The sequence below is a fragment of the Rana temporaria genome, chromosome 2, assembly GCF_905171775.1.
Source record: "Rana temporaria chromosome 2, aRanTem1.1, whole genome shotgun sequence".
Lineage (NCBI taxonomy): Eukaryota > Metazoa > Chordata > Amphibia > Anura > Ranidae > Rana > Rana temporaria.
Genome location: NC_053490.1, coordinates 33,933,006 through 33,956,601, shown reverse-complemented (window position 1 = coordinate 33,956,601; position 23,596 = coordinate 33,933,006). Strand labels below are relative to the sequence as shown.

Below are 23,596 nucleotides of genomic sequence, written 5' to 3'. Positions count from 1 at the left end.
CTCCAAAAGTGACACAAACTGGTGCTGGATTTCGCCCCCCCCAATGTTGCGCCCGAGGCCACGGTCCCCCCTGCCCCCCCCACGCTACGCCATTGTGTGTGCCCCCTATGCATGCCTATGCCAAAGGCAATTGTGCATTCCAGTACCATGGTGAAGCTGTGAACCAAACGCTTGGCCTGTGGAGCGGTCTTATTGATCTCAGTGGGTGAGTTTGACAGGCACCTGAGTTAAATATATATCCGCCATTAATCCAGCAATGCGCTGTCCTGAAACTCCCCACCAGTCATTGACCTCTTCGGGCGTGACCTGCGTATGCGTTCGCTTCTGCGCGAGCACGGGCACTTCAAATTGAATTTCTTTACTTTTTTTTTTACACTGCCCATTTAAAAAATTTAAAATAAATTGTGAGTATCATGACAAAGGCAGTGAATACTTATTTACATGGGATTTTTATGTTTTTTATTTTTAATAAATTTGCAAAGATTTCAAACAAACTTCTTCCACATTGTCATTATGGGGTATTGTTTGTAGAATTTTGAGGAAAATAATGAATGTAATCCATTTTGGAACAAGGCTGTAACATAACAAAATGTGGAAAAATTAAAGCGCTGTGAATACTTCCGGATGCACTGTCTATTTAAACACAGAAACCAAAATATACCGCAGATTACTCGTTTTTAGATATGGTGGCTTCATTCGTTTTCTTTTATTATTTTTTTCCAGCTGGTAATTCTAGCAGTAGTACACTTCTTGTCCTAGAGTGACCATGTTCACGGACTGTATTGTATCTGTGGAGGAGCAGTGTTGTCACCCTAGGACAGGAATAGCCAGATTCCGATACAGTTACGCCGGCGTATCAGTAGATCTGAATCTGCGCCGTCGTAAATTTAAGCGTATTCTGGAAACCAGATACGCTTAAATTAGGCTAAGATACGAGCAGCGTAAATCTCCTACGCCGTCGTATCTTAGGGTGCAATATTTAGGCTGGCCGCTAGGTGGCGCTTCCGTTGAGTTCGGCGTAGAATATGTAAATGCCTAGATACGCCGATTCACTAACGTACGTGCGCCCGTCGCAGTAAAGATACGCCGTTTACGTAAGGCATTTTCCGGCGTAAAAAATGTATTTCAACAAATAACTGGCCTAGTCAATGTTAAGTATGGCCGTCGTTCCCACGTCGAAATTTGAAATTTTTACGTCGTTTGCGTAAGTCGTCCGTGAATGGGGCTGGACGTAATTTGCGCTCACGTCGAAACCAATACGTCCTTGCGGCGTACTTTGGAGCAATGCACACTGGGATATGTACACGGACGGCGCATGCGCCGTTCGTAAAAAACGTCAATCACGTCGGTTCACCAATCATTAACATAAAACACGCCCCCCCATCCTCATTTGAATTAGGCGCGCTTACACCGGCCCCATTTACGCTACGCCGCCGTAAGTTAGGAGGCAAGTGCTTTGTGAATACACTACTTGCCTCTCTGACTTAAGGCGGCGTATCGTAAATACGATACGCTACACCGCCTTAAAGATGCAGCGCCGTACCTGAATTCAGCTAGAAGTGTGTTAGGACAACAGATCCAATCCTTTTACCTCTACCTACATAGAGAGGGGGAAGTTTTCTGTGTAGTCCACAGAGGAACCTCGGAATGATGCAAAGTGATAGGAGTGCAGCACAAAACATTATTGTCTCGTAGCATATCTGGCAGGATCAATATTTGCTGTATGCGGGATATTAGTTCTTGCTTTGCTCAACATGTTTTGCGTGAAAACGCTTCATCAGGAGTATGAAAGTAGACAAGTCGATATAACAGATTACTTTGAATGTGTATATAATGGAACAAGAGAGAGTAGGCCATATTCTGAGTATAGTTACGATGGAGTATCTCAGGATACTCCATCGTATCTCTCTTTTTTGGCCCGCGTATCTATGCGAGTGATTCTTATGCCGCGTACACACCATCACTTTATGTGATGAAAAAAAATGACGTTTTTAAAAACGTCACTTTAATTGACTGTGTGTGGGGGAAAACGTCGTTTATGTCTTGTAAAAAACGACCAAAAAAAATTGAAGCATGCTTCAATTTTATGTGTCGTTTTTCAAAAGTGCACTTTTTACTTCACAGAAATTGACCGTGTGTAGCAAAAAACGTTGTTTTCTAAGACGTTTTTTTTCATCCACGCATGCCCAGAAGCTACTTATGAAGCAAGCTTCAATGGTAAAACGTGGTGGAACGTAACCTCACTTTGCAAGAACATTGTGAGAAAAACGATGGTGTGTAGGCAACTTCGTCTTTGAAAATTGAAGTTTCAAAAATGTCATTTTTTACTTCACAGAAAGTGTCGTTTTTTTTCATCACATAAAGTGATGGTGTGTACGCGGCATTAGAATCATTTTCGCATAGATACGCTTAAGATCCGACATGTGTAAGTCACTTACACTGTCGGATCTTAAATGTAATTACCCAGGCGGCCGCTAGGTGGCGTTTACGTTCAGGTCTCATTTGTTTATGCAAATGAGCCTGATACGCCGATTCCCGAACGAATTCGCATCGCGTAACCGTCGCTAACATCGTTTGCGTAAGCGTAAGGTTACCCCTGCTATATGAGGGGTAACCTTACGCCAGTCCCACGTACGCCATGTTAAGTATGGCGTCGGGTCCGCGTCGTCTTTTCCCGTCGGGTACGTCGTTTCCCTAAGTTGTTCTTGAATACGACTTTACGTCAATGACGCACACGTCGGCGTCATTGACGTTTTCCGCCGAGAACTGTAGCATGCGCACTGGGCTATTTTAAGCCCGGCGCATGCGCAGTTCGTTCGAATCGGGGGCGCGCTTAATTTAAATACAAGCCGCCCCATTGGAGTTACGCGGGGATACGCCGGGCCAATTACACTACGCCGCCCCAAACTACGGAGCAAGTGTTTGGGGAATACAGCACTTGCTCCTGTAGGTTGGGGCGGCGGAGTGTAAATGGCTTACGCGACGCCCGCCCGAAATCTACGGGAATATGGCCCAGTGTTTCTATACACTTCATTTAAAACACAGGGAAAGGGAAATTGGAAATTCCTATACTGGAGATTTTGGTGAAAATTGGATGTTTTAGGAAGGACCATATCAGTTCTTGGCATCGCACCAATCTTCCACTATGTCGGGGCAGTCCCAGGACAGATGGGCATGTTCCATTTTACAGAATACTACAGGAATTGGAGAGTCCACATATGAGAACACCTTCCAGGTGCTATCGGGTCCAGATGGCTGATATCAGGCCTTAGCATCTGCCTTGCCTTCTCCAGTGAAGGTGGTCAGTTCCTCCAGGCTCTGGTATGTTCTGAGCCTCTGCATACCATCCGGGCTTTCTGCAATATGAGGACACAGGTGAGTATATATCTTTATATAAAACCATTGTCATGTGATGAGACAGAATTATAGTATCTATCATAAATAGCAGAAGATATATGATTACCACATTGATAAAGCGATGGAAGTGCCGTGCAAAAATATTCCCTAACCACTTAAGACCCGGACCATTATGCAGGTAAAGGACCTGGCCAGTTTTTGCGATTCGGCACTGCGCCGCTTTAACTGACAATTGCGCGGTTGTACGACGTGGCTCCCAAACAAAATTGGCGTCCTTTTTTTTCCACAAATAGAACTTTCTTTTGGTGGTATTTGATCACCTCTGCGTTTTTTTTTTTTTTGTACTATGATCAAAAATAGAGCGACAATTTTGAAAAAAAAGCTATATTTTTAACTTTTTGCTATAATAAATATCCCCAAAAAATATATAATTTTTTTTCCCTCAGTTTAGGGCGATACGTATTCTTCTACATATTTTTGGTAAAAAAATCACAATAAGCGTTTATTGATTGATTTGTGCAAAAGTTAGAGCGTTTACAAAATAGTTTTTATGGCATTTTTATTAATAATTAATCTTTACTAGTAATGGCCAGCGATCAGCGATTTTTTTCGTGACTGCGACATTATGGCGGACACATCGGACACTTTTGACACATTTTTGGGACCATTGTCATTTTCACAGCGAAAAGCGCTATAAAAATGTACTGTTACTGTGAAAATGACAATGGCAGTGAAGGAGTTAACCACTAGGGGGCGCTAAGGGGTTAAGTGTGTGATTCTTACTGTAGGGGGGCGTGGCTATAGGCGTGACGTCACTGATCGTCGTTCCCTATATCAGGGAACAGACGATCAGTGTCACTACCACACAGAAGAACGAGGAAGGTGTGTTTACACACACCTCTCCCCGTTCTTTAGCTCCTGTGAGGGATCGCGGGACACCGGCGACGATCGGGTCCGCGGGTCCGGTCACGGAGCTTCGGACCCGGTCACGTGCACGCGCCACCGACTATATACGTCGTCAGAATGGCAGGGCTGGGTACAGGTACGTCGCTTTTAAGAGCCCAGCCGTGCCATTCTACCGACGTATATAGTCGGTAGGAGGTCCTTAAAGTAGCTACAAATACGGCAGCTGCTGACTTTTAAAAAACGGACACTTACCTGTCCAGCGCACCTGCGATGTCAGCAGCCGAGGCTGAGCAATCTCTCGGTCCTCAGCTGCTTCCGCCGCCATCCTCGGTGAGGGAATCAGGAAGTGAAGCCTGACGGCTTCACTGCCCCATTCCCTACTGCGCATGCGCAAGGATCGCAGCGCGCCGTCCCTCGTCCCCGCTCTCTCCTGGGAACAGTGTTTCCCAGAAGACAGCGGGGGGAGTGACGTCATGTGCTGGATTCCCCGCGGGAAACAGACCTGGAAGTGGTGCAAATACCCGTCTCAGACAGGTATCTGCACCCCCCTGAAAGGTGCCAAATGTGTCACCGGAGGGGGGGAGGGATCCAAAAAGCGGAGGTTCACTTTTTGTGTGAACCTCCGCTTTAAGTGGTGGGAGTGGGAGTGATGTCACATGGAAGAGTTTTTTTAAAAAATCTGACCGTCTGTACGCTCCATCGGACAATTTTCCGCCAACAAGTGTGGGATAGCATGCTTTAAAATTGTCCGACAACAAATGTGTGATGTCGGATTATCCGATCGTGTGTACAGAAGTCTGTCGGAAAAAAAATCAAAAGTACAAACACGCATGCTCAGAAGCAATGCTAACCATAACACAACATTAGCAGAAGTTGCCCAGAGGGTGGCGCTAAAGAGCAGAAAAACCACGTAGTTTCTGTTTGTTAAAGTGGAGGTTCACCCAAAAAGTAATTTTTTTTAAATCGAAGCAGTACTTACCGTTTTAGAGAGCGATCTTCTCTGCCGCTTCCGGGTATGGGCTGCAGGACTGGGCGTTCCTATTTGTTTGACAGGCTTCTGACGGTCGCATACATCGCGTCACGATTTTCCGAAAGTAGCCGAACGTCGGTGCGCAGGCGCCGTATAGAGCCGCACCGACGTTCGGCTTCTTTCGGCTACTCGTGACGCGATGTAGGCGACCGTCGAAAGCATGTCGGACGCCTGTCGGATGCCTGTCAATCAAATAGGGGAAGAGGGGAACATGATTGACGGCCGGCTATCGCGCGTCACGCGTTCCGAAAATAGCCGAAATAGGACTCGGCTCTTCACGGCGCCTGCGCAGTCAGCTACTAGTCTGTGCGCAGGCGCCGTATAGCGCCGTGAAGAGCCGAAAAAATAAAAAAAATAAAGGCATACTGTAGCTGACGCTAGTATGCTGGTAGAAAGTTGTTTTTTAGGGTGAACCTCCGCTTTAAGCCGACAAAAGTTGTTTGGGATTTAGTTTTGATTTAATGTTCTATATTAATGGTGTTCAGATCCCCAAATTTCCTGCTTCTGGTCCCCCTCATTACCTGACTCACTGGTGGAATTCTCCTCTGGTGTCGGTGTTACCTCTGTGGATAGGTGGAGCTGGATGTTCACCTCGTGACCTGGAAATAGAGAGGTCTTTTTTTTTTTCTCACGTTATGGCAAAAAAGGTAAAAAAACGAAATAAACAACCCATGGTATATCAGTAAAAGGTATCTATCACTGCAACAATCAACTTCAATCCAGCACTGTCCCCCACAAAGGATCTGCTCCTCCTGCTGATGGCGCTCCGCTTCTTGCCCAGCCTCATTCAACCAACTTCGTGTCATCCCCCACTAAGAGAGGGTCATCATGCAGGCCCAAACTCAAGGTACTGCTGCAATGAAAGGTACTTATACTTCATTTTTATTACATTTTGAAAATTTAAAGTGAAAAGGACCCAAAGCCAAAATGCATTCGCACCAAACACAGTTTACAGCGATTAGCTGTGGGAGGCAGCTGGCTTCAGCAGCAAATTGCAGCCATTCACATGTAATTGCTAATGCAGCGATTACATGTGATTGATCGGCCATAGAGGTAGACTATGTAGGTGTAACGGCTACCCACTGGTAGTGAGGGGTATCGGCCGTTGGAGACGTCCTTTTTGCTGACAAGTTATGATATGCAGGTACCGCCGGTATATCCCATCGAACGCCCTTCCAAGAAACGAGACGGGCTACGTTTGAAGGGTCAAGCAGACTGACTTTATTTGGCATATTTCACCTGCTTAAATCTGCTTACAACTGTTACAGGAACAATGACAGTTTCCGCCCCCCCCATCTGGGTGATGGGGGGGGCGGAAACTGTCATTGTTCCTGTAACAGTTGTAAGCAGATATAAGCAGGTGAAATATGCCAAATAAAGTCAGTCTGCTTGACCCTTCAAACGTAGCCCGTCTCGTTTCTTGGAAGGGCGGCTTCAACACAGATCCCCTGAAACAACGACATCTCTGAATTAATCACTTGACCAGTCTCTAGACGCTTCGGCACCCCAAACCACTTAACATTTTCTGGCCAGGCACATTCCTTTCTCAATAGAATTCAATTAACCTTTAAAACAATTATCACTCACACATAATCCCCATCAGCATACACCTCACAGGGGGGCTGTTACCTACACAAAGGAGAGTTCTCATTAGCTATGCGAAGGGAACATTAGCATTCAGCAATGAAAGAGACTTGTCCAATTAACCCTTTGAGCTCAGAATACAATGTGGTACATCCAATTGTGACAAGCCATGCAGTTCCTTGTAGTCCTCCCTGCATGAATATTATAACTGTCCCGGCAGCATAGTCCATGATCCGTTACAGTAGGATTGCCACCCATCCAGGATTCACCCGGACAATCCGGGTTTTGAATCACGTGTCAGGGTTTCAGATTGCCTGAAACCCAGAAAAATTACCTCAGAACTACCGGCTTCCCTCTTCTCCTCTCCCACTGGCTGAGCTGCCGGACAATCTACAGGGTCTGCACTAAGTGCCTCTGACCCCCTCCCCCTGCCTCTCTAATTGCCGCCCCCCTGTGTCCCGAAGTCATCAGAACGCGGAAGACCTGGACAAAATCAGGATATAAAGGTATGTACGGAGAAAAAAAAAAAATTACCTGCCGAAAGTAAATGTACTTAGTATGCTGGCTCTAATGTTAAAAAATCGTTTTTAGGGTGAACCTCCACTTTAAAAATAAATAAATCATTACATGTTACAACCAAAAATGTAAATGTATTTTATTGGCATTTTTTGTAAAAGACCAACACAAAGTGGTACATAAATGTGAAGTGGAAGGAAAATAATTAGTTGTTTTCTTTTTTTTTACAAATAAATATATTAAAAGTGTGGTGTGCATTTGTATTCAGCCCCCCCCCCCACCCCCCCCGAGTCAATACTTTGTAGAACCTTCTTTCTCTGCAATTACAGCTGCAAGTCTTTTTGGGGATGTCTCTACCAGCTTTGCACATCTAGAGAGGGATATTATTCCCCATTCTTCTTTGCAAAATATCTCAAGCTCTGTCAGATTGGATGGAGAGCGTCTGTGAACAGCAATTTTCAAGTCTTGTCTTTCAATTGGATTTAGGTCTGGACTTTGACTGGGCCATTCAAACATATAAATATGCTTTGATCTAAACCATTACTTTGTAGCTCTGGCTGTATGTTTAGGGTCGTTGTCCTGCTGGAAGGTGAACCTCCGCCCCAGTCTCAAGTCTTTTGCAGACGCTAACAGGTTTTCTTCTAAGATTGCCCTGTATTTGGCTCCATCCATCTTCCCATTAACTCTGACCAGCTTCCTTGTCCCTGCTGAAGAAAAGCATCCCCACCACATGATGTTGCCACCACCATGTTTCACAGTGGTGATGATGTGTTTAGAGTGATGTGCAGTGTTAGTTTTTCGCCACACATAGCGTTTTGCTTTTAGGCCAAAAAGTTCAATTTTGGTCTCATGTGACCAGAGCACCTTCTTCCACATGTTTGCTGTGTCCCCCACATGGCTTCTCACAAACTGAAAACAGGACTTCTTATGGCTTTCTTTCAACAATGTCTTTCTTCTTGTCACTCTTCCATAAAGGGCAGATTTGTGGAGAGCACGACTAATAGTTGTCCTGTGAACAGATTCTCCCACCTGAGCTGTGGATCTCTGCAGCTCCTCCAGAGTTCCCATGGGCCTCTTGGCTGCTTCTCTGAGTAATGCTCTCCTTGCCCAGCCTGTCAGTTTAGATAGACGGCCATGTCTTGGTAGGTTTACAGTCAGGCCCGGAATGGCCATCGGGCAAACCGGGCATACGCCCGGTGGGCCGCGGCCACCTAGAGGCCGCCAGGCTGCAAGCCGCGAGGCACAAGCCGCGCCGCTCATCTAGCCTCTCCGCGGCCGCCCGGGTGGAAGTAAACACCGAGGGGGAGGAGCTAGATGAGAAGCCTTCGGCCTCTCCACGGCCGGGGGGTGTGACTGCGAGGGGGAGGAGCCAGAGCCAACACCTGCTGGCTGCTGCTACAACACCGGACCGGATTCAAGAAAACGTGAGTGCAGCCCCCCCACCCCCCCCGCTCCTGTAACCTGGATAGGAGGAGCAGTGGGGGCGGCTGCATATAAAAAATATTTTTCTCAATCTCCCTTCTGCTGTATTGGAATGCCTGAGGCTGCGAGAGGTACAGTAAAAGCAGCAGGCATTCCAATACTGCAGAAGGGAGACGATAGAGAAAAAGATTTTTATATGCAGCCGCCCCCACTGCTCCTCCTCCACCTTCCATACACTTTGCCTCCTCGTGATCTCCACGTCCCCCCAGTGCTCTCTGCCACCCCCCCCAGGGCTCTCCAAGACCCCCCCCCCCCAGGGCTCTCACCCTCCCCCCAGGGCTCTCTGCCACCCCCAGTGCTCTCTGCCACCCCAGGGCTCTCCCCCTCCCCCAGGACTCTCCCCCTCCCCCCAGGGCTCTCACCCTCCCCCCAGGGCTCTCTGCCACCCCAGTGCTCTCTGCCACCCCCCCAGGGCTCTCTGCCACCCCCCAGGGTTCTTCACCACCCCCAGTGCTCTCTGCCACCCCCCCCCAGTGCTCTCCACCTCCCTCCATGCTCTCTGCCGACCCCAGTGCTCTCCACCACCCCCCCAGTGCTCTCTGCCACCCTCCAGGGCTCTCTGCCACCCCCCCCCCAGTGCTCTACACCTCCCTCCATGCTCTCTGCTATCACCCCAGTACTCTCCACCACCCCCCAGTGCTTTCCGCCACCCCCAGTGCTCTCTGCCACCCCCGCAGTGCTCTCTGCCACCCCCCACAGTGCTCTCTGCCACCCCCCATTGCTCTCTGCCACCCCCCAGTGCTCTCTGCCACCCCCCAGTGCTCTCCGCCACCCCGCAGTGCTCTCCGCTACCCCCTGCAGTGCTCTCTGCCACCCCCCAGTGCTCTCTGCCACCATCCAGTGCTCTCAATCTCCCCTCCAGTGCTCTCAACTCCCCCCTTCCAGTGCTCTCTGCTACCCCCCAGTGCTCTCAACTCCCCCCCAGTGCTCTCTGCTACCCCCCAGTGCTCTCTGCTACCCCCCAGTTCTCTTTGCCACCCCCAGTGCTCTCTGCCACCCCCAGGGCTCTCAACCTCCCCCCAGGGCTCTCAACCTCCCCCAAGGGCTCTTTTACGCCACCCCCCAGTGCTCTCTGCCACCCCCAGTGCTCTCAACCTCCCCCCAGGGCTCTTTGCCACCCCCCAGGGCTCTCTGCCACCCCCCCAGTGTTCTCAACCTCCCCCCAGGGCTCTTTGCCACCCCCTAGGGCTCTTTTCCGCCACCCCCCAGTGCTCTCTGCCACCCCCCAGTGCTCTCTGCCACCCCCAGTGCTCTCAACCTCCCCCAGGGCTCTCTGCCATCCTCCAGTGCTCTCAACCTCCCCTCCAGTGCTCTCAACTCCCCCCCCCCCAGTGCTCTCTGCTACCCTCCAGTTCTCTTTGCCACCCCCCAGTGCTCTCTTCCACCCCCCAGGGCTCTCAACCTCCCCCAGGGCTCTCCGCCACCCCCCAGGGCTCTCCGCCACTCCCCATTGCTCTCTGCCACCCCCCAGGGCTCTCTGCCACCCCCCCAGTGTTCTCAACCTCCCCCCAGGGCTCTTTGCCACCCCCTAGGGCTCTTTTCCGCCACCCCCCAGTGCTCTCTGCCACCCCCCATGCTCTCTGCCACCCCCTAGTGCTCTTTGCCACCCCCTCCAGTGTTATCCACCACCCCCATGCCACCCCCAGTGCTCTCCAACTCCCTCCATGCTCTCTGCCACCCCCAGTGCTCTCTGCCACCCCCCAGTGCTCTCTGCCACCCCCCAGGGCTCTCTGCCACCCCCCCCCAGTGCTCTACACCTCCCTCCATGCTCTCCGCTACCACCCCAGTGCTCTCCGCCACCCCCTGTGCTCTCTGCCACCCCCCGCAGTGCTCTCTGCCACCCCCCAGGGCTCTCTGCCATCCTCCAGTGCTCTCAACCTCCCCTCCAGTGCTCTCAACTTCCCCCCCAGTGCTCTCTTCTACCCCCCCAGTGCTCTCTTCTACCCCCCCCAGTGCTCTCTGCTACCCTCCAGTTCTCTTTGCCACCCCCCAGTGCTCTCTTCCACCCCCCAAGGCTCTCAACCTCCCCCCAGGGCTCTCCGCCACCCCCATTGCTCTCTGCCACCCCCAGGGCTCTCTGCCACCCCCCAGGGCTCTCAACCTCCCCCCAGGGCTCTCCGCCACCCCCTAGGGCTCTTTTCCACCACCCCCAGTGCTCTCTGTCACCCCCCCCCCTCAGTGCTCTCTGCCACCCCCCAGTGCTCTCCACCTCCCCCAGTGCTCTTTGCCACCCCCCTCCAGTGCTCTCAACCTCCCCTCCAGTGCTCTCAACCTTCCCCCAGTGATCTCCGCCTCCCCCAGTGCTCTCTGCCACGCCACCCCCCCAGTGCTCTCTGCCACCCCCAGGGCTCTCTGCCACACCCCCAGTGCTTTCAACCTCCCCACCAGAGCTCTCTGCCACCCCCCAGTGCTCTCTGCCACCCCCCAGGGCTCTCTACCACCCCCTAGTGCTCCCTGTCACCCCCTAGTGCTCTCCACCTCCCCCATGCTCTCTGCCACCCCCCTAGTGCTCTTTGCCACCCCCCTCCAGTGTTCTCCACCACCCCCATGCTCTCTGCCACCCCCCCCCCCAGTGCTCTCCAACTCCCTCCATGCTCTCTGCCACCCCCCAGTGCTCTCAACCACCCACCAGTACTCTCCACCTCCCCGCATGTTCTCAGCCGGAGGTGCCGGTTAGCATGTCATGGGCTGCTCAATCAAAAATGCCCGGGCCTATTTTTTGTCCCAGTCCGGGCCTGTTTACAGTTGTGCCATACTCTTTCCATTTTCAGATGATGGATTGAACAGAGCTCTGTGAGATGTTCAAAGCTTGGGATATTTTTTTATAACCTAACCCCGCTTTACACTTCTCCACAACTTTATCTCAGACCCGTCTGGTGTGTTCCTTGGCCTTCATGATGCTGTTTGTTCACTAAGGTTCTCCAACAAACCTCTGAGGGCTTCACAGAACAGCTGTATTTATACTAAGATTAAAGTACACACAGGTGGACTCTGTTTACTAATTAGGTGACTTCTGAAGGCAATTGGTTCCACTAGATTTTAGTTAGGGGTATCAGAGTAAAGGGGGCTGAAAACAAATGCACGCCACACTTTTCACATATTTATTTGTAAAAAAATTGTGAAAATCATTTATCATTTTTCTTCCACTTCACAATTATGTGCCACTTTGTGTTGGTCTATCACATAAAATAATAATAAAAAAAATAGTTTCTGGTTGCGATATGACACGATCTGGGGTATGAAAACTTTTTCAAGGCACTATATGTTGCATGTCTATCCAGAACAAAAAACAATTTATATTTCCCTTTTATGTGATTTTGGGACATGGAGTAGGGAACTATAGACAGCAGGGGTAAAGCCTGAGTACTGCATATTACAGTTGTGTGTCCTTCTTACCCAGTTTTTGTTTCCTTCTTTTGCACAAGCATTTTCCCAGATACACCATGGACACCACAAGGACTGGAACGAAGATAGCACCCTCAACGATGAGGATGATCGCTGGATCTGGCAGCCGTGATTTTGGTACCCGATCCGGTAATTTCTCGGTCTGATTGTCTGTTCCAGAAATTAGAGAACATACAGGGATAAATGAAGGGAGGAAATCCTCTGCGGTCCCTCTGCGGTCCCAAGCTTAAACCACATGGTCACCATATCTTAATGTACGACTAAAGTATCCTGCATGTCCTCCAGACTTTTACCATTATATGTATGTGTAGTAGAAATATTTTTGTATGTTTTTATAGGCACTTTATGACAGACTTACCTGCCAAAGCGCCCAGTCCAGCGATGTGAAGGACGTGGTCTCTCCCCATTGCTCTTTTGGCGCCACTAACATCCTGACTGATCTTCTGCCAAGTCCATCATCTTCCGGCCATCACCTGGCCCTGCCCAAGATGATATAACTCCTGCTCATGCACAAAGAGGCATGTGAGAACGTACACTGAAATGTGCATGCGTGGTTTATGCCTGGTTAACATTTGTATGATGTAGGACTGAGCGCAAAATCGCACCCTTTCCTGCAATGCGGAAAATCAAACTTTCCTAAAGGCACCCAAACACACTGAGGGCCAGATCCACGAAGCAGTTACGCTGGCGTATCTATTGATACGCTGCGTAACTTCTAGGTTGCTCCGACGTATCTTTGTTTTGTATCCACAAAACAAGATACGCCTGAAGCTGGGCTAGATCCGACTGACGTACGTCTTAGTACGCCGTCGGATCTAAGGTGCATATTTACGCTGGCCGCTAGGTGGCGTTTCCGTCGATATCCGCGGCGAGTATGCAAATTAGCAAGATACGCGAATCCACAAACGTACGTCCGGCGCATTTTTTACGTAGTTTCCGTAAGGCTTTTTTCGGCGTATAGTTACCCCTGCTATATGAGGCGTATCCTATGTTAAGTATGGCCGTCGTTCCCGCGTCGAATTTTGAAAATTTTACTTTGTTTGCGTAAGTCGTTCGCGAATAGGGCTTTGCGTAGAATGACGTTCACGTCGTAAGCATTGGCTTGTTGCGGGTTATGTTCGAGCATGCGCACTGGGATACCCCCCACGGACGACGCATGCGCCGTTCAGAAAAAACGTCATTTACGTCGGGTCAAGACGTATTAGCATAAAACACGCCCCCATCTCATCCATTTGAATTGCGCACCCTTACGCCGACACAGTTACACTACACCGCCGTAACTTACAGTGCAAATTCTTTGAGAATACGGAAAATACGCTGTAAGCTACGGCGGCGTAGTGTATCTGAGATACACTACGCCGGCCGTAAAGAAGCGCCGCGCTTCGTGGATCTGGCCCTTTGCTAACATACCTTGAAATTGCTGCTCTGAGGGCCAGTTCACACCAGACCAGGGGCGGACTGACCATTGAGTCACTCGGGCACTAGGGGGCCCCATCAGGGTTGCCAGGCTCAGTAAAACCAGGGACAGTATGTAAAAATCTATGTTTTTTTTACATCTGTCCCTGATATGTCCGAAACTGACATGCTTTTGATGTGAAAATCCCGAGATTTTAGCTGCCCCACCTCTGCACTGCCTCCTGGCGTGGTGGCCATCTGTAAGCCCGGGGGCCCCATAATCTTCTATTGCCCGGGGGGCCCCATGAGTTGTCAGTCCGCCCCTGCACCAGACGCACTAAAAATGCATGCACAGTGTTTTCCATGTATTCCAATGGCTCTAGTGGGCTCTAGTTTACACCATGCAGTCAGTTTCCGGTGCAGAAACTGACCGGAAACTGACTGCATGCTGTGAACTAGAGCCGACTAGAGCCATTGGAATACATGGAAAACACTGTGCATGCATTTTATGCAGAAAAAATCTTGGAGGAGCGGGAGGGGACATCCCCCTGCTCTGACCGGGCCTCCTGTCCCACCGGGAGACCTGATACACACGCCAGCACTTCCGGCGTCTAGGGACAGACTGGCACAAAGCTGTCATTTAAAAAAAATACAGTATTCAGAATCGCCGTTTTCGGCAATCTGAATACTTTGAAGTGCAAAGGAGGGATTTCGGGTCTTTTAGACCCCCGATCCCTCCATAAAGAGTACCGTATACAGGGCCGTCTTAATAGCGTCATGGGCCCCTGGGCAAAGAAAAGCTTTGGAGCCCCACAACGATGACAGTGCAGGTAAACAGACATCAAGTAGGTAGGAGGCAGACTGCTTCCTCTGCAGTGTTGCTCATCTTACTTTAAAAAAGTAATTAGTTACAGTTACAAATTACTTCTCTGAAAAAGTAATTGCGTTAGTGACTCCGTTACTACATTGAAAAAGTAATTAGTTACTCAGCAAAGTAACTGTGCCTGTAACATGCCTCACTGTGCCTGTTAAATGCCTCAACGACGATCTCCCTACCTTCTCCTGTTTGCAGAGATGTCAGACGTCGGCGGCCATCCATTATTCAAAAGCCGCGCCTCCTCAGGCTGTTCAGTGATAGGCAGAACAGTAATTTTCCCAGCAGAGCCTCTGTTCAGTGTTCCGCCTATCACGGATGTCCTCTCGTCCGAGGCCGAGGCTGAGGATGAGAAGGCATCCGTGATAGGCTGAACACTAAACAGAGGCTCTGCTGGGAAAATTAGTGTTCCGCCTATCACGGAACAGTCAGAGGAGGAGGGGCGCTTTTTTAATAATGGATGGCCGACGGCTGCTGACACCGGTACATGTAATTGCGGTAACGCCGCCCAAGTAACGCCGTTACTTACAACACTGCTCCTTTGTGTATCTATCACTCTCAGTGCCATCATGGGGCCCCCAATTTTGGGGCAACATGGGCTCAAGGACCAGCTGCTTTGGGGAAAGTGCAGGGGCTCCCCATGCAGCTGGGGCCCCTGCGCAGTGCCCAGGTGTGCCCTCTCAATAAGACAGCCCTTGCCGTATATACTCGAGTATAAAGTATAAAAATATCATTGGTGCTTTGCGGAACAGCACATCGCCCAATGATATCATCCCCACCAAACTGCTGAAGGAATGTGCCGACATCCTGGCACCACCCATCACACAGCTTATAAACCAGTCATTTAAGGAAGGCACAGTGCCATCCCTGTTGAAAGAGGGCACAATCCAGCCCATCTTGAAAAAACCTAACCTGGATCCCAAGGACCCAACTCACCGCCGTCCCATAACAGGCCTAAATGTTCTCTCCAAGATAATGGAGAAAGTAGTGGTACAACAGCTGCAACAGCATCTAGATACCCACAATCTACTGGATCCATTACAATCAGGCTTCCGTCCCGGACACGGGACAGAAACGGCCTTACTCAAAATATGGGACGATGCCCTCGAGGCCGCAGACGAAGGAGAATCTTGTCTCCTGGTTCTGCTGGACCTAAGCGCAGCCTTTGACACGGTAGACCACAAACTGTTACTGATGCGACTAGCCAAGGTAGCAGAAGTCGCAGAAGGTGATTTACCATGGTTTTCTTCCTTTCTTGAAAACCGATCACAAACAGTTAAATTGGGTTGTTTCACATCAGAAAAGCGCACGGTGTCATGTGGAGTCCCCCAAGGATCCCCCCTGTCACCGGTGCTTTTCAACATCTACCTTCGCCCTCTCTTTGATATTATCAGTAGCCAAGAACTACTCTATCACTCTTATGCAGACGATATGCAACTGTATTTTCGCATCTGCAACAAAAAGGATCATCATCCCAGTTTAGAGAAATGTCTCTCTTCAATAGAAAACTGGATGACTAAGAGTTATCTTAAACTCAACAGTTCAAAAACAGAACTCCTTATGTTTCACGCCAGCCGAAAGAGTCAACTGGCAACAACCTGGACACCCCCGCCCATTCTGGGCCAAATCATCACCCCTAGCTCCAAAGTCAAAAGTCTCGGGGTCATCTTCGACACCTTCATGACAATGGACGCACAAATAGGGTCAGTAGTCAGCGGAGCGCACCATCTGTTGCGCCTACTACGCAGACTTATTCCATTTATCCCCAAAGAAGACGGAGCAGTCGTGGTGGGAACAATTGTGAATTCCAGACTGGACTATGCTAACGCCCTGTACTTCGGACTCCCAAAGTACCAAATCTCCCGTCTGCAAGTCGTTCAGAATACGGCCGCCAGACTGGTGACTGGGAAAAAAAAATGGGAATCAATCTCACCTTCGTTGAGAACCCTTCACTGGCTGCCAGTAAAAGACAGAATTGCATTTAAAGCTCTCTGCCTGACACATAAGTGCATCCATGGGAAGGCTCCGCAATATCTTTGCGACAAGATAGAACCTCACAATTCGAATCGCGTTCTGCGATCCACCGACCAAAATCTGGTCAGGGTACCAAAAACCAAATACAAGTCCAAAGGAGAAAGAAGGTTTGCTTTTCAGGGTCCTAGACTATGGAACGCTTTACCAACCAGCATTCGGTTGGAGGAAAACCACCTGACTTTCAGAAGACGGATCAAAACTCTGCTCTTTTGATGTCATGAGACACGAACAACTAGCGCCCAGAAGCGATTCAGTTTGCATGCGCCGCGCTTTATAAGTTTTTCATTCATTCATTCATTCATAAGTAAACCCGAATATAAGCCGAGGCACCTAATTTTACCACTAAAAAACTGGGAAAATGTATTGACTCGAGTATAAGCCTAGGGTGTCCATCTGCATGCCTCACTGTGCCTCACTTTGCCTCACTGTGTCTATGCTTCACTGTGTCCATGACTAGACTGGCGTTTAACATGGGAGTCTATGGAAGGGGTGCCTAACTTTGAAATCAGTGAGTGCTGTAGTTTGTATATAGTCGATAGTAGGTGTCTAGGTGTTTCTGAGAGAGAGCACAGCTGTTCATATCCTGTTAGGGATCTTTGAATTTGAGAGGAGGAAAACAAATCAGAACAAAAGAAGGATATACGGAGTGCAGTAAAACAATTACCCTGATCCCATGGTACAACGGGGGTACCAGAGGTGGGGTTCACAAATGAGCTCGCTACAGGCCAGGTTGAGCGGGAGTATGGGCCTACTGTATTGGATCCCATACCTTGAGGTAGGGAAGGATGGTCAAACAATGATGTAAGGGGCGAGGGTCCGTGTTTAGGTTAGGGATCATGTGTGATCCCACTATGAAAATGGTTTCCTCAGCGCCAACAGCCCTGCAATAAGCACTACCTGTTCTGGATTCCTGATGCCAAAAGCTTCCTCTAGTTTGAACACAGACCCATGTATGTGATGGAGGGAAGGGAGGAGATAGACATGAAAGGAAAACCCACACAGACACAAACTGCTCTGATTTCCTCAAGAAATGGAGCACTAGCCGCCACTGTAGGCCATCCTCCCCAGCAACATAAGACCCTCCCAGAAACAACAGATCCCCCACCAGCAAAAATAGATCCATCCCTGCAACAAGAGATCCTCCAGCACCCCCTTGCCATTAGATACATTTAATGCTGAAGGTGCCGAAACTGCGTTCCTCCACGTTCCCACTGTAAAAAGCGCTGCAAACGTCACTGTAAACCACCCCCAATGTTCTCTTACCATAAAAGTACAGGAGGATCTCCGTCTGGTGGATCAGGATGTTATGGACATCATACACCTCTGCAGAGTATCTCCCCTCGTCCTCTCTCTGGACACGTCTCAGGAGGAAGCTGCCATTAAGGAGCATGTTACTGTATGTCTCATTGCAGCCTCTGACACAGATATCCCTTATGACCTCCCCCAGTGGCTGCTCATCTTTCCTCCAATTCACCTCGATGGGCCGTGACTCCAAATCCAGAGGCAGCAGGACTGAGGCGTTGCCAGGACCCAGCACTTGCTCTGCAGGGATCTCTATAGGGACAAAGAGTGAGACAACTTTTCCTATCAGTGAAGCACATTACAAAAGTGGTTCTTCAGTGGTCATTTAGTTTAGAGGACCCAGGCGCCTCTTGAGACTGTCCTAATTACATACAATCAGAGGCGGCTCTAGGCTTTGCGAGGCCCTAGGCAACATTTAGACTTGGGGCTCCACTCGCGCCCATAATGGAAAAAATAATTAAAGCGAGAAAAATTTACTGGGGCATGGGTAGGGCAACCATTGGGGGTTCAGGAGTGGGGCTAACAATTTAGGTGTGCTGTACCCCGTGGCATTCAGATCTACAGCTCACAGGACATTGGCGTGATCAGCGAGCTGTGATATAACAGCAATTATTTTAGGAAATAGCATTAAATAATAGAAAAAAAAAATCTTAGAACTTACCTATTTTAGGTGAAATTTGTGCTGTTTTTTTTTTCTGTGCAGATGCTGAGTTCTGGGTTTAACTTGAGATAAGTAGTGTACAGGGGACAGCAGGGCAGCGAACAGGAGGTTAGGGCACATTATATGGGGGGCACAATAGGGCACATTACAGGGGGGGCACAATAGGACACATTACATGGGGGACACAGAACATGGGGCACAACATAGAGCATACAGCAGAACATGGGGCACATCATGGGGCACACAGCAGAACATGAGCACATAATGGGGCCATCATCGGGCTCACAGGAGAACCTTGGGCACATCATGGGGCACACAGCAGGGAATGGGACACATAATAGGGCACACAGCAGAACATGAGGCACATTATGGGGCACACAACAGAACATGGAGCACATTGTAGGGCACACAGCAGAACATGGGGCACATCATGGGGCACATTGTAGGGCACATAGCAGAACATGGAGCACGTTGTTGGGCACACACCGTATCAAGGTTAAAAGCAAGGTGTAAAGTACACATAACCATGCATTGCTAAGATAAAAAATATAAACATTGGCGTTTTGTCCATATAAGGACAACGTTTTCACAACAAACAAGTAAACATGTACTGATATTAATCTCGACGTGTTTTGTGAAGCAAGGTTCACTTCTTCAGGAGACAATAAAGTCCAAATATAGACTCCATGGATGGGTTTAAAAATGTAACAGGAACCAGCAGTTCACCAATTGGCAAGTGCCATGGAGAGGCACCACCAGGCATATTATATCAGGGAGCTGAAGATGGGACAGGCCAGTAGAGGTACACCGGGAGATTCACCAAAACAAGGTCAGAATGTATGTGAAACTATATTAGAACCTGTTATAAATAGACCATAAAGCAAAAAGCATACGCAAAACAGATCACCACGGAAAAGATGTGTGCCAATGCATGGTTACAGTATATGTACTTTGAGCTATGTACTCTGTACTCATGTACTATGTACATGATTTATTCCTGACCCCTGCACTCTGTACATGATTTATTCCTGACCCCTGCACTCCGTACATGATTTATTCCTGACCTCTGCATTCTGTGCATGATTTATTCCTGACCCCTGCACTCTGTACATGATTTATTCCCGACCCCTGCATTCTGTGCATTACCTATTCCTGACCCCTGCACTCTGTACATGATTTATTCCTGACCCCTGCACTCCGTACATGATTTATTCCTGACCTCTGCATTCTGTGCATGATTTATTCCTGACCCCTGCACTCTGTACATGATTTATTCCTGACCCCTGCATTCTGTGCATTACCTATTCCTGACCCCTGCACTCTGTACATGATTTATTCCTGACCCCTGCACTCTGTACATGATTTATTCCTGACCCCTGCACTCTGTACATGATTTATTCCTGACCCCTGCACTCCGTACATGATTTATTCCTGACCTCTGCATTCTGTGCATGATTTATTCCTGACCCCTGCACTCTGTACATGATTTATTCCTGACCCCTGCATTCTGTGCATTACCTATTCCTGACCCCTGCACTCTGTACATGATTTATTCCTGACCCCTGCACTCTGTACATGATGATTTCCTGACCCCTGCACTCTGTACATGATTTATTCCTGACCCCTGCATTCTGTGCATTATTTATTCCTGACCCCTGCACTCTGTACATGATTTATTCCTGACCTCTGCACATGATTTATTCCTGACCCCTGCATTCTGTGCATGATTTATTCCTGACCCCTGCATTCTGTGCATTACCTATTCCTGACCCCTGCACTCTGTACATGATTTATTCCTGACCCCTGCACTCTGTACATGATTTATTCCTGACCCCTGCACTCTGTACATGATTTATTCCTGACCCCTACACTCCGTACATGATTTATTCCTGACCCCTGCATTCTAGGCATTACCTATTCCTGACCCCTGCACTCTGTACATTATTTATTCCTGACCCCTGCACTCTGTACATTACCTATTTCTGACCCCTGCACCCTGCAGTAATTTGTGCCCTTGTCCCTGAAGTTCAGTTAAGGTCACAGTTACTGGTAGGGTTATAAAGTTGTGTTACTCTTATAAGTGTGCGCACTATCCCCTACATTCTATTTTTACTGAGGTCTGTCACAGTACTTACCTATAATCCATAGTGTGATGTCCACTTTATGTATTAAAATACCAGTTGCATTATACACCGTCACCGAGTATCTTCCTTCCTCTTCCTTCCCACCATGACTCAGCCACAAGCTCCCATTGGAGAAGAGCTGGGACGTCTCACCACAGCCGTAGTCACAGCGCCCCCTGTTTATTCTAGCCAGTAACTGCCCTTCTTTCTTCCACTCTACACCAAATAGGGGTATTTCAAACTTGCCACGCAAAGGAAGTAGAACCGATCGTCTTGGGGTTTCCTGCCCCATTGCTGCTCCACCATAGGACACATTTGTTTGATAGGCTATAAAATAAATAAATAAATTAAATGAATGTTTACAAAAATGTATAAATAAAAGAATCATCTAGAGTACAAAGGAAGAACTCCACAATGAATGAATGAATGAAAATGAATGAATGAATGAAAACTTATATAGCGCAGCACATGCGAATTTAATCGCCTCTGGGCGATATGATAGATATATATTTTTATATTGACTGCCATTATATAAAGCTGCCCATCTCTGGTCTCCAAACTGGAGTTTAGAACAAACATTACAATCTTTAGCAATGGTAATGCACAACATAAACCTAGGCCCGGATTCACGTAGAATGGCGTATCTTTGTGCGGGCGTAACATATCCTATTTACGTTACGCCTCCGCAACTTTGACAGGCAAGTGCCGTATTCTCAAACCAAAGTTGCGGCGGCGTAGCGGAAATAGGCCGGCGTAAGCCCGCCTAATTCAAATGTGGTAGATGTGGGTTATGTAAATTTCATGTGACCCCACGTAAATGACGCTTATTACGAACGGCGAATGCGCCGTCCGTGAAAGTATCCCAGTGCGCATGCTCCAAATTAACCCGCAAGAAGCCAATACTTTCGACGTGAACGTAAATGATGCCCAGCCCTATTCGCGAACGACTTACGCAAACAACGTAAAATTTTCAAAATTTGACGCGGGAACGATGTCCATACTTAACATTGGTACGCCGCATGTATGCCTCATATAGCAGGGGTAACTTTACGCCGGGAAAAGCCTAACGTAAACGGCGTATCTGCACTGCGTCGGCCGGGCGTACGTTCGTGAATTTGCATATCTAGCTGATTTACATATTTCTAGGCGTAAATCAGCGTACACGCCCCTAGCGGCCAGCCTAAATATGCAGTTAAGATACGACGGCGTAAGAGACTTACGCCGGTCGGATCTAACACAAATCTATGCGTAACTGATTCCAAGAATCAGGCGCATAGATACGACGGCTCGGACTCAGAGTTACGACGGCGTATCTGGAGATACGCCGGCGTAACTCGTACGTGAATCCGGGCCCTAGTCTTCCACCTAGCTATTAAAGTGTCTCGTTAGCTAAAAAGATGAAAAAACAACCATGTGACAGTCCTGATGTCAGTGACTACAGTCAGCAATCTTTTGCAGATCTCCATTGGTTGAAGGATCTTCAGCATCTGATGCCTATGTGCCCTGCTGTGTGCTGTGGCTCCCTCTGCTGCCGTCCTTGAGTCACTACAGCTCTTTGGGAACCCGCTGGTGATGCACCAACCAGCAGGTCTGTAAGCAGGTGTTAGATCCCCATAGCCAGGTGCTGGGCTACAGCAATATGGAGACGGAGACATTGGGGTTGATTTACTAAAACTGGAGCATGTACAATCTGGTGCAGCTGTGCATAGAAACTAGGGTTGTCCCGATACCGATACTAGTATCGGTATCGGGACCGATTCCGAGTATTTGCGGGAGTACTTGTACTCCCGCAAATACCGCCGATACCTAAATAGAGGCAGAATGGAGATCTGCCAGTGTAAACCAACAGATCCCCGTTCTGTCAGGGGAGTTCAGATTGATCGTCTGTTTCTAGTGATCAGGAACAGCGATCTCTCTCTACTCCCAGTCAGTCCCCTCCATCCACAGTTAGAAAGCACCTCCCAGGGAACGCATTTAACCCCTTGATCGCCCCCTAGTGTTACTACCTTTCCTGCCAGTGTCATTTATACAGTAATCGGTGCATTTTTATAGCACTGATCGCTGTATAAATGTCACTGGTTCCAAAAAAGTGTCCAATCTGTCCATCAAATGTCGCAGTCTCGCTAAAAATCACAGATCACCGACATTACTAGTAAAAAATAAAAAAAATATTATAATAAAAATGCCATAAATCTGTCCCCTATTTTGAAGACGCGATAACTTTTGCGCAAATCAATCGATATACGCTTATTGGGATTTTTTTTAAACAAAAATACCTTATTTTCCGTCGTATAAGATGACTTTTTAACCCCTGAAATTCTTCTTCAAAGTCAGGGGTCGTCTTATACGCGGGTAACCTAATATGCTTACCTTATTTATGACATGCAGACCGCGGCCGTCCATTTTTCAAAAGCCGCGCCTCCTCTTTCTGATGTTCCGTGATAGGCGGAACACTCAGCTTCCCAGGAGACACTGTGTTTAGTGTTCTGCCTATCACGGAGGCCCTCTCGTCCGAGGCTTTTGAAAAATGGACGGCCGCGGTCTGCATGTCACGGATAAGGTAAGCAGTTACACACTAAGGCATGTAATTGGGCACAGTGAGGCATGTTGTGGCGCACAGTGAGGCATGTAGTGGGACACAGTGATGCATGTAATTGGGCACAGTGAGGCATGTAATTGGGCACAGTGAGGCATGTAATTGGGCACAGTGAGGCATGTAATTGGGCACAGTGAGGCATGTAATGGTGCACAGTGAGGCATGTAATGGTGCACAGTCTGGCATGTAATGGTGGCACAGTCTGGCATGTAATGGCACAGTGAGGTGAGGCGAGGCATGACTAGTAGGAAGGGGGTCGTCTTATATGGTGAGTATATCCCAAAACCAACATTTTAACTGGAAAATTAGGGGGTCGTCTTATACGCCAGCA

At 48.6% G+C, this 23,596-nt stretch overlaps 1 protein-coding gene across 1 annotated transcript in view; it reads right to left on the bottom strand.

Moving 5' to 3' along the window:
• Positions 1–2,983: 2,983 nt before the first annotated feature.
• The window catches only part of LOC120928516, a 27,856-nt gene continuing 7,243 nt past the window's right edge, over positions 2,984–23,596 (bottom strand). Inside the window, exons 3-7 of the mRNA XM_040339608.1 lie at positions 20,682–20,996; positions 17,847–18,137; positions 12,272–12,430; positions 5,815–5,892; positions 2,984–3,356 (exon numbers count right to left, since the gene is read on the bottom strand). Of these exons, the coding sequence (XP_040195542.1) occupies positions 3,262–3,356; positions 5,815–5,892; positions 12,272–12,430; positions 17,847–18,137; positions 20,682–20,996 (938 nt within the window). The 3' untranslated portion in view covers positions 2,984–3,261. The remainder of the gene's footprint in view (positions 3,357–5,814; positions 5,893–12,271; positions 12,431–17,846; positions 18,138–20,681; positions 20,997–23,596) is intronic.